The sequence below is a fragment of the Vombatus ursinus genome, unplaced genomic scaffold (assembly GCF_900497805.2).
Source record: "Vombatus ursinus unplaced genomic scaffold, bare-nosed wombat genome assembly UNPS02014158.1, whole genome shotgun sequence".
NCBI classification, from domain to species: Eukaryota; Metazoa; Chordata; class Mammalia; order Diprotodontia; family Vombatidae; genus Vombatus; species Vombatus ursinus.
The window spans coordinates 3,433,252-3,444,617 of record NW_020953936.1 but is presented as its reverse complement, the minus strand read 5'-3'; the positions used below and the strand labels follow the sequence as shown (position 1 = coordinate 3,444,617).

The window sequence follows — 11,366 nt, the reverse complement described above, 5'->3', positions numbered from 1 at the left end:
AAGATGCTGGAGTCTGGAGACTTAGTAACTGCTGGCGTAGGCGGGTGATGGGCGAGCTGCCCTCCGAGCCGGCTCGGCCTCAGCGATTTGCGGGTTACGAGTCTGGAGAGTTCATTACTGCAACAGGGCCTTGAAATTAGCAGCAACGTTTGCTTTCAGTTCTTACTGTTGTTGCTGTTGATATTGGGACTTCACGTTTCCAGGTAATTCTCGTTCGTCTCCGTGCCCCAGCAGGTCCGAGAGTGCAAGAAGCTTGCACGAATTTTGCGTGTGAGAGTGCATACGCCAGACATAGGGAGCGAGAGCTAGAATGTGTCAGGTAGGCGGAGCGACTCGGACGGCTTTTGTGTCGGTGTCCGGTCCCGCAACCGTGCGTCGGGTGGTCAGGGATTGAGTGAGGTGGCACTGGAATGGGGTGGGGGCGTGGCCTTTCGGGAGGGGCGTGGCCTAGGGCTAGGCTGAGGAGGGCTTGCGGCCAACCTCCCCGCCCGTGGAGGCGGGGCTCGGCGGGGAGGCGGGCTCTGGCTGCGGTAGTGTCACACACGCGGCGGTTCCGGAGGCGGCAGGAGGCGCCGCCGGGACGGGCACAGTGTGTTGCTTATTCCCTTTCTCTCGCTCTTTCTCCAGGCTCCAGGAGGGGCAGGGAAGGGGGGAGTGAGGTGGGGAGGCGGAGAGAGGATCGCACAGCCCTCCTCGCTGTCAGTGGAGCTGATAGGGGGAGCCGAGAAGGATTCCTCCCGGACCCCTCACCGGGAGCAGGAAAAGAGGGACGGGGGAGAAGTTCAAGCCGAAGCTGCAGGAGCCAGGCAGGGGCGGCGGCGGCGGCGGCGGTGACCTCGGTGAAGCCGCCGGGAGGAGGAGGAGAAGGAGGAGCGGGCCCTGCCGCAGGACGGATACCCGAACGAGCGAAGGCGAAGGCGGTGGAGGAGCGAGCGCCCGTCCAGGTGCCGGTGCCCCGGCTGCCCCGGCTGTCCGCATCTCTCCCTCCCTCTGCTGTAGTACCGACGCCGCGGGAGGCAGCGGCCGCCTGGCCCCCTCTCCTGGGGCTGCAACCGGACCCGCGGAGCCCGAGCCGAGGGGGGAGGCGGCGTCGCTGCCGAGCGCCCCGCGAGCGGCTGCGGCCAGAACTTGAACTTGACTCTGAGCCTTTTTTAGGGGTCTGGCCGGGGCTCGGGGACCCTCGGCGAGTTAGCCGGGAGCGGGTTCGGCGGCAGCTGCTCGCCTTTCTCTCCGCTGACGCCGCCTTTCCGAGGAGCGGAGTCCGGGGCCGAGCTGCCTGCCTGTCTCGCGGGGAAGAGGGGTTCGTGGTGGCCGCCTACGTCCCCTGCAGCCTCCGGATGGCAGCGGCCGGTCCGGCCGGGGCGCCCCTGTTGCTGCTCCTCGGGCCGTAGGGGGGTCGGCTCCGGGGCAGTCCAGGCGGCGGCACCATGGCTAAGTGGCTGAACAAGTACTTCAGTTTAGGCAATAACAAAACTAAGAGCCCCCCGCAGCCTCCCCGGCCGGACTACCGCGAGCGCGGGCGCGGGGGCAGCAGCAGCGGGGGCAACGGCCGGGGGGCGGCGGCGGCGGGGGCAGGTGGGGGCAGCGAGCGGCGGCAGCAGCAGCAGCTCCCGGCGGCCTCCTGCGCGTCCTCGTCGTCCTCCTGCTTTTCATCCTCGTTCCGGGAGGACAGCGGCAGCACCAGCGACCTGATCCGCGCCTACCGAGCCCAGAAGGAACGCGACTTCGAGGACCCCTACAACGGCCCCGGTTCGTCGCTGCGCAAGCTGCGGGCCATGTGCCGCCTGGACTACTGCGGGGGCCAGGACAGCGGCGGGGACAGGACTTTCTCGTCCGCCTCCTCGTCCGCCGGCTGCTGCTGCACCTCGGGCGGCGGAGGGGGAGCCGCCGCGTCCTCCTCCTCTTCCTCCTCCCCGCACCTCTTCCGCAGCAACAGCGAGCGGCGGCCGGCCACGCCGCCCGAGGTCAAATACATCTCCCCCAAGCACCGGCTCATCAAGATCGACAGCGGCTGCGGCAGCGGCGGCGGGGACCCGGGAGGAGGCGGCAGCAAGAGCAGCGGCAGCGGCGGCAGCGGCGGCAGCGGCGGCAGCAGCAGCAGCAGCGTCCGCACCTGGAGTCCGTCCGCCTGCGGCGGCAGCAGCAAGAAGCTGCTCAACAGGTGCCCGGAGGAGAGCGGCGCCGCCGGAGGCAAGAAGGAGAAGGTGAGAGACCCTATCCCCGCTCCCGACCGTCCCCCAGCGTCCGCGTCCTCCTCTTGGAGGACCTGCCCTGCCCGCGGCCCTTCCCTCTCTTGCACCCTTAGCATGGCTCCCTCCTCACCTGCAGGAGCTGCTCCTGCCTTCGTGAGTCCCTCCTGTTGCTTAAGAATTTGGGGAGGGGGCGGGGGAAGCGTGCACGAAGCTTCAGAAGCTGTCTGGGATAGGTGCGTCAGTGGGCAAATATGTAGAGTGGGAAGGAGATCTTGGTAAAACACTGGCCTTCCAGGAAGCGTTCTTGACTTCTAGAATCTTGAAAATCCAGACCAGGGTTTCTTAACGTGTATGTGATGGATTCTTTTAGCAGTCTAGTGAAGCCTATGGACCCCCTTCTCAGAATGTTTTAAAATGCATCAAATAAAATACATAGGATTACAGAAGAAACCAGTTATGTTGAAATAAAGTTAATATACATATACATCTATAATGTTATGTATATATAAATGTTATTTATAAAATAATAACTTTCCATATATGCATTTGTATATGTATTTAAAAACTTTCAATGTTACTGGTTTCATATATATGTGATACATATATGTAACCAGTTATATTGAAATTAAGTTATATATATACAGAGTGGGAAGAAGGGGTTGCAGCCCTTACTAGTGGTATGATCTTGTACAAATCATTTTACTTCAGAGCCTTGGCTACTCCATAAAAAGTGAGGTTTGGTCGGTCTAGTAACAGGATTCTCAACTGAGAGAATCTCCTCAAGTGTGTGTGTGTGTGTGTGTGTGTGTGTGTGTGTGTGTGTGTAATGTATATTATATATGTTATACATATACTTATGTGAAGCCAGTTATTGAAATAGTTATCCATATATACATATAGTTATTTCTATATAAAGCTATGTATCAATAACTTTATTTCAATATAATTGGCTCCATTTATATCTCTATATATGATAATATATATTAGAAATCTCCTAAAGTGTGTATGTTTAAATAAAATTCACAAAATTCTCTCAGTTGAGAACCCCTGATCTAGACCAAACCTCCCATTTTATAAATTATGCCAATGCTCAGAAAGTGAAATAATTTGTACAAGGTCATACCACTAGTGGGTGGCTGTAACTCCTCCTCCCTACCCTGTTTAATTCTGTTTTTACTACCCTCCTCCTTTTGGGGGCTCACAGACCAAGGCAGTCAACCTGTTCTGTCTTTACATAGATTATGTACATCCCTCTTGTGTTTTATGGAAGGTATATAACTGGCAAGTTGAAACAGTGCTGCTTACCTACTTAATACAGAGATTCCTGGGTTTGCTAACTTCAGTTTTACACAGGGATGAAGAGGAGAATGGAGTCTTGCTCAGATTCATTGGGACAAAGGTTATAGAGAGAAATAGCTGCATTACCTTTTGCTTTTTCTCCCTAAGCCCATTAAGGTGGGAGAAATGGAGCATTATTAGTGTTTGGGATGAATTTTTTTCTCTTGGTGATGATTATTTTAGCTGTATAGAGAAGAAAGCCCATTCTGAGAAATCTTTTTGCCCATTTTAGTTTAAGATTTGTTATTCTTTTGGTATCTCTTGGGAAGGAGTGATGGGTAGACAACGATGGAACTGACCTAATCCGTCTGAGGGGTATGGGAGGAGCCTTACTCCTTCCCCACCACTCCGTACCCCCCAAAAAGAAAGAAACAAACAAAAAGCTTGAATCATCTTCAGCAAGAATGCAGTGTGTATCAGATGTATCAGTCAATGTGGAGCTGTCAGAGAAAGAACCAGCAGTTCTGTTGTCTGTCTTCATATGTCTGCTACTACTGGCCTCTTGTCACCTGTCACCCAAAGGCTGACTTCCCTAATGGGGCTTCCAAAAGTGGTCTTCAGCATACTAGGATTTATCTTCAGGGAGTGCATCTTACTAGATTGGAGTAGATGAATTCAGTGTGCTAATTGGATCATCTTCATTATAGTATACCTTCAAAAGGAGAAAGAATGGAAGGAGGCAGGGGAATGATACATGTTATGAAAGATGAATGGAATTAACCCACCCCATCCCCTACAAAACCCTAGTCTGTCTTATTCTTTAAACAGATATGCTTCTGCCCTGAGGTCAGTCAGTACCTCACTTACCTTCCACGTCACTGAAATCACCACTTTGGCTCTTTTACTGCTTTAAGAGATTGACTGAATTGTTAGAGAAGCTGTAGTGAGAGGATTACTGATTATAGCTCCTACCAACTGCCTCACTGGTATGAGTTGATGCTAGGTAGTACCAGTTTAGGGGAGAAGGAAGCCCCTATCACTATGTTTTTCTCCTCATGTTCTCAAGGTACTCCATTCTAACTTATAAGCAGGGAACTTCTATTGCTAGGGTATCGAAGCAGCGCATCCACAAGAAGATTTGAAGATTTTGGGGGAGTTAACTTGGCTAGCAAAGGTGCAGGAGGCAGAGAGATGTTGCTGTTACTTGACAGAGACATGCCATAGAATTTCACTTACCATTTGGGAGTCTTGGCCAGTCAGCCAGGCCAACACCTGTAGGGGCAAATAAAGAAGAAGAGTAGCCAAAGGAAGAGCTTAATTTTTGTTGTTAACTTATCTTACATCATTTCCCACAAAAATGAAAACTAGCTCCCTCTTTTCCCATATGGAGCTTTTTCAGAAAAGGGATAGGAAACTTTTTTTCCTTTGTTAAATGCCAAGCATCCACAAGGGGGGAAAAGATGAGATATGAAAAAGGATATGAACTAAGAGTTTACAAAAGAAACACTGAAAACTACTAACATCTATATGAAAGATTGCTCCAGATCACTAGAAATAAAAGAAATGCAAAACATAAATAACTTTGAGGGTTAGCCTCACAACCAGAAAATTAGGAAAGATAGCATTAGATGGACTTGGAGGGACCATGGAAACACTAATACATGGGTTGAGCTGTGAATTGGTCTGACCATCCAGGAAAGCAATTTGGAATTTTGCTTGAGAAAGTAATTAAAATATCCACACCTTTAACCCAGAGATCTCACTGCCAGACATTTGTACCCTCAAAGGTCTCAAAGAGAGAGAAAGGTCTTAGATTTGTCAAAATATTAATAGTGTTTTGTTGTCATTATTTTTGTGGTATCAAAGAACTGGAAACCAAGGATGATCATTGATTGGGGAATGGTACATAGATATCATATAATACTACCTTGCCAGGAGAAAAGACCATTATGAAGAATTCAGAAAGACATGAAGACACATGAACTGATGAAGAGTGAAGTAAGCCAGGAAAACAATCTATACAAAGACCACAACAGTGTAATTGGAAAGGACAATAAAATGAAAGAGAGGCAGTGAGAGTGTAGCAGAAAGAATCCTGGCCCTGGAGTCAGGGGGCCTGGGTTTAAATCCCAGCAGTATCTGCTGCTTACTACCTGCACAACCTTGAGCAAGCTGCTGAACTTCATTCAAAGAAGAAGGAGGTTGGACTCGATGACCTACCTCCAAGGTCCCTCCCAGCTCTAACTCTGTTACCTCATGAACCAGAATGCTATATAATTATAATGACTGAGCTTGGACGTGGAAAAAGATTGAAAAATTACACCTCCTTCACTTTGTTTGCAGAGGTGGGGGACTAAGGATATAGCATATATCTATATCTAAATCTATATATCTATCTATATCTATCTATATAACATATATATATATATAAATATGTATGATTTGGCTGAACTGCCCTTTTTATCTTTATTACAAGTTTGTTTGTAGAAGAGAGGGAAGGATGTGTTTGAAAATGAAAAAAGGAATCCATTACAAAACTTGAAACACCTTTGAAGACCACATGAAGAAAATAATTTTTTATTTTTAGTGAGAGAAGTAAAGTTTTGATTGACTTTTAAAGGTGAGAACAGGGAATATGAAACTTTATTCGATAACTATGTTTAATAAATTATATTTATTTTTAACCATTTAAGTAGAAAAGATAAGAGACAGGGAGCAAATACATCTGAGAAAAGGAGCGAGATCTCAGTGGAAGAAAGGAAGAGAGAAATAGGTTAACATCATTTGATTCACCCTTGGATTCCTACCTGAAGGCTGGTAGCTTGATGACTTTCCCCCACTACTTCCCTACATCTAGTCAATCTTCTCTCTGCTAGGCATTTTTGTCTGGGTCTCTGTGTCTGTCCATCTCACTCTCTCTCTAGTCTCTGTCTCTCTGTCACTTTATCCTTACAATAACCCTGTACAATAAGTACTCAGATACTATTATCCCCATTTTACAGTTGAGAAGTAGAGCTTGAATCTCATTTATAAAATCGTCCTTGGGTTGACAATCTGGTGCCTTGAATTTTAGAGCAGGAAGGGGATGTGAAGATCTAGTGAGGAAAGTGAGGCAGAGAGATTAAATGACTTTGCTCAGAATTGTGCAGTTAGTTGAGTTATGATTCCTAGTTTCTTTCCCAGCACACCATACTGCTTTTTTGTTTTATTGCATACAGTTAAAATTTGTGTTAGTCACTAAAGTTTGATGTTGGCCTCCTTCATTTAACCTCTTCTCCTTTTATAAGGTCTTGTTTTAAATGTTCACCCTCTTTGTCTCATGTAGTCTCTCTTTCTTGCATACCTTGTACATTGAATCTCTTGCATCTACATAATATGGCACATAATATGCAGCCTTTTTTTTCTCCCATCACCTCTCCCTTCTGCTCTCTCTGGGGTAGGACAGGCTGTTCACTGTACCTGTCTCCATCCAGGTCCTATGAAGAAGCTGAAGCACTGGGGAATAGCTACAGGGTTATGACCAGGGCTGCAAAGAAGAGGGTTGACTAGTGCTTGGTTGGTGTGGAGGATGAAGGAAAGATTCACCCTAGAAGCAGAAAAAGGGCGTTCACCCATGCCCCGAGGCAGCTACAGATGGAGGAGGGAGGAGAGCCATGGGATCATTAGCTGCAGAATGATTGATTAAAAAAAAAAAGGCTCAATTTAGCCATGCCATTTTGAAATCTTGACAAATAAATGCTTAATATAGAATCTAATGTGTAACAGTTGGGAAAAAATGCAGTTTTTTTTTTCTATTTTGGAGGCAATGGGGGTTAAGTGACTTGCCCAGGGTCACATAGCTAGCTAGTAAGTGTCTGAGGCTGGATTTGAACTCAGATACTCCAGGGTTGGTGCTCTATCCACTATACCACCTAGCTGCCCCCCAAAAATGCTGTTTTCAAGAAAATGTATGCAGTTCTATAAAGTAAAACCTGTACCATCCTGTTCTATTTTTGCTGAAGTCTTATGGTTTCTTTATCCTAATTAACTAAATGTTAGTTTCTACAACAGCTGACCAAATGGAAAAGATGTATTATCAGTTTAATAAAGGACATTGGATTTGGAATCAAACGGTCAGAGTTCAAATCCTACCTTTATATACTTATGTCCTGTGTGACTTTGGGCAAATCATTTCATCTCTGGCCCTCAGTTTCCACAAATGTCAAATGAAAGAGTTGGGTCAGATGACCTTTGAAGCCCCTTCCTGTTCTAAATCTACCACCCTATGAACTCTGAATATACAATGCTAGTGCTCTGTATTTTCTTATTCATTGAACAAACATTAACTACTTTAAGCAGCATACTTGGTGTGTATAGGGGTGGGAGGCATTCATATATAAATTAGGTATGGTCTCTGGCCTCTTGGAGCTTCAGGTAACCTGAATGTCTGCAGTTGAATTGAATAATAACACCTACCCTGTACTTAAATAAGAAATAATAGTTTGCCTTTCCCTGTTGGTCCAGACCTATAATTTCATCTGTACAGCAGAATTCCAGCCAAGTAACTCCCTCCACTGCTGAGATTGGCAAGTCATCCATAACTTATTGTCTTAAAGAGTTGGGGGAGGGCTGTGCTGAGAGGTTGTGACTTGCCCAAGGTCACCTGGCCAGTATGTATCAGAAGCAGGTCTTAAACCCAGGTCTTCTTACTCCAAAGCAGGTCCTCTATTCACTATACCAGATAAAAAAATCCCTTAGAATAAAATTAGGTTAAAGCCAGCTGTTAGACTTTAGCTAAAAGGTTGCACTGTCAGAGACATTTCTATACAGCTCCATTAATAATTCTTAAAAGTGATGTGATTAAAATGCAGAAGCAGGTTTGGTAGTTCTGAACTTTGGGGTTGATCATTTGTATTCCTGGCTATGAGATGGTTTCTGCATATGGTTTCATAGCCTTAAGTATGAATTACAGGTATCTCTTGATTTACAGAGCAGATCTATATTTGAAGAGTTACCATAATCAAAATTCACTACACCAAATCTCATTTTCCTATTGATTTCTGTTAAAAAGAAAACCCCCACATTGAGAAGGAATTAGATTTATTCCTGAATTCAGGAATTAATTTATCCATCATAGATTTAGAGCTGAATGGGGATATTGGAGGCCATCTTCTCCCCCCCCCCATTTTACATATAAGGAAACTGAGGCTCAGAGTGGTTAAGTGATTTGTCTGGGGTCCCACATGCAGTAAGTAGCAGAGTGTCATTTTAACTCGGGTTCATAATAATTGGCAAATTTATAGTGCTTTAAAGTTTTGCAAAGTGCTTGATATTTTCTCATTCAAGTCTCAAAACAACAACTATGACAAGGTTGATATCATTATTATCTTCATTTTATTGTTGAGGCTGAGAGAGCTTAAGTGACTTGTCCTTGGTGATATGGCTAGTGTCAGAAGTCATATTTGAACCCAGTTCTTTCCAATTGCAAGTCCAGCACTGTCTGCTGAGGTTCAGAGTATTGAAGAATAAAAGAGTGAGGCTGTGTGTATGATGCGTGAAAAAGGAGAAGGCAGCTAGGTGGCACAGTGGAGAGAGTGCTGGCTCTAGAGTCAGGAAGGCCTGAGTTCAAATCTAGCCTCAGCCACTAGCTGTGTGATCCAGGGCAAGTCGCCTACCCTGTTTGCCTCAGTTTCCTCAATCTGTAAAATGAGCCAGAGAAGGAAATGACAAACCACTCCAGCATCTTTGCCAAGAAAACCTCTAGAAGGTATGAAGAGTTGGACATGACTGTAACAACTGAACAACAGCAACGTGAGGAAGGGGCATCTTACTGTTAGCTTCTTTTGCGTTCCCCTGAGATGCAGTGTAGTGTAGTGGAAGGAAGGAGCAACAAATCTGAAATCAGAAGATCTGAATTTGAATTTCTGCTTTGCATTTGCCATCTGTGTGACTTTGGGTGAGTGATCTCACCTCTCCGGGCCTCATTTTATCCCATGTAAAAATGAGGAATTTGTAATGTTTCTTTCTCCCTCTAAATCCTGTGATCATCTTGTTCTCTTCTTCTCCATCCTATTTCAGCCAATATTCATGGTTCCTGCTTTCTAAACAAAATAGAAGGACATCTACTTATTGGATCTTTCACCTTTGAACCCGGAATGCATGCTGCACACCTCCCTTTCAAGACCTTTGTGGACTTGGTGGTATTTGGGCTGGCTTTTAGAGGATCGATAGGATGGGGGAGCAGTATAAGCAAAGACCTGGAGATAAAGAAGTGTGGAATACAGATGGAGAATGACCAGTCTGGTTGTAGTGTTGAGTATGTGAAGGGGAGTAGTAAGAGATAATGTGTGAAAGTAACATATCGCTAGATTGGGGATGGTACTGAATGCCAGGCTTAAGGAGATTTAACTTGCCTTGACAAGCCATTGGAGGTTTTGAAGAAGTATGACAACTGATTCTGTGCTTAAGTCTGACAGTTATGGGAGAGGTGAATTGGAGAGAGGAGAAAAGGGAGGCTGGGTGACCTGTAATAGGTCAGTGGTCTTGTGGGCGAGGGCCATGGAATGATGCCAGAGAGGCTGTGGCTTCACCTCAGACAGGAGTGTGATCATCCAGTTGGAGTTTAGAAAGATGGGTTGCGGCCCACCTTCTCCTGACCATAGCTAATCATAGGCTTGTATCCAACACAACTACATTAACCCCTTTAATACTCCCTCACTTAGCTTACTTTGGTGGGTTCCTCAGGGAAGTGGTAACCTAAAATGATGCAGGCATCCACAGCAGCTATGCAGATAAAATTCCCCATATCCACTCCCAGCATCCCTGCTCCGTGGATGCTCCATACCACAAGTCCTAGTGGGGAAGCAGTGAGTGCCTTCATCCCTGTCCCTCCATCCATCTACTTTTCGTGTTCCAGTAAGAAGTACAAGATGAGCAGAACAGGATGGATCTTGATTACGCTGCTTTTTTTCCTCCAAACCCACCCCTCTTCCAAACTTCCCCAATTCTTTTGAGGTCACCATCATCCTTATAGTTTTTCAGTTTTCTAGCCTCCTCATTATCCTCAACTCCTCTCCCAGCTGAAACTGCTCTCTTTAAAGTTACAAGTGATCTCTTAATCACCACATTGGGTAGGCTTTTCTCCAGTTCTCATCTTTGTACCTGTCTGCGACATCTGACCTGGTTTACCACCCTTTGCACTAAGGTACTCTCTCCTTTCTGGGTTGTCATGACATGGATTTCTCTTTGGTTCTCCCACCTCTTTGACTGCTGCTTCATAGCCTTTCAGTCATCAGATCTTGTGTTTAACTTGACATCTCTTATATTTGTCCCTTTCCTCTCTGCTCACAGTCACCATTCCAATTTAGTCCTTCATCTCTTGAGTAGTTTAGCTTCCTAACTGGTCTTCTTAAGCTTCAGATTTCTCTCCTTTCCTGTTCATCCTCCACATTAGCTGCCAAAGGGATTTTCCTAAAGTACTGGTCTAACCATACCACTCCCCTCCTCAGGAAATTCCCCATTTATCTAGGATCAAATATTATTTCTTCTTCATTCATAGTTTTTTTTTAAATTTCTATTTAGTGTACATTTTGTAATATAAATAATTATTTGTACAATCATATGTGTATCTAACTTACAGTTAGGTAAATATACATATATTGGAGGTGTATACTCAAACATTTTTTAGTGATAAGGGTGCACAGTGAAAATGGTTTAGAAACCACCGTGGGTGGGTGGGTGGTAATGAGGGTCAGTACTAGGCTGGTAGCAGTGGAAACAGAAAAGTCAGTAGATGTGAGAGACATAGAGATAAAATTAACAGAACTTGGTAACTGATTGGATATGAGAGGTGAGGTAGGAGGAGTCAAAAGCATCTCCAACATTTCTGAACATGGGAGGCCGAGTGAATATTAGTGT

The 11,366-nt window shown here is 45.8% G+C and overlaps 2 protein-coding genes across 2 annotated transcripts in view; one reads left to right on the top strand and one right to left on the bottom strand.

Moving 5' to 3' along the window:
• Positions 1 to 453: 453 nt before the first annotated feature.
• Positions 454 to 1,429, bottom strand: LOC114040859 (basic salivary proline-rich protein 4-like). Its single transcript, XM_027859065.1, has 3 exons — positions 1,320 to 1,429; positions 686 to 1,280; positions 454 to 621 (listed from the first exon to the last, which is right to left on the bottom strand). The coding sequence occupies exons 1-3, from the start codon at positions 1,427 to 1,429 to the stop codon at positions 454 to 456; spliced, it is 873 nt and encodes a 290-aa protein (XP_027714866.1).
• The window catches only part of SHB (SH2 domain containing adaptor protein B), a 348,548-nt gene continuing 338,598 nt past the window's right edge, over positions 1,417 to 11,366 (top strand). Inside the window, exon 1 of the mRNA XM_027858991.1 lies at positions 1,417 to 2,204. Within this exon, the coding sequence (XP_027714792.1) occupies positions 1,428 to 2,204 (777 nt within the window). The 5' untranslated portion in view covers positions 1,417 to 1,427. The remainder of the gene's footprint in view (positions 2,205 to 11,366) is intronic.

Bases quoted from the DNA above. Each gene is read 5' to 3' on its own strand.
- LOC114040859 (XM_027859065.1), bottom strand. From the start codon at position 1,429: ATGGTGCCGCCGCCTGGACTGCCCCGGAGCCGACCCCCCTACGGCCCG. The intron at 1,281-1,319 runs GTAGGCGGCCAC...CCCGCGAGACAG, and splicing joins ATCCGGAGGCTGCAGGGGAC to GCAGGCAGCTCGGCCCCGGA. The intron at 622-685 runs GTGCGATCCTCT...TGGAGCCTGGAG, and splicing joins CACTGACAGCGAGGAGGGCT to AAAGAGCGAGAGAAAGGGAA.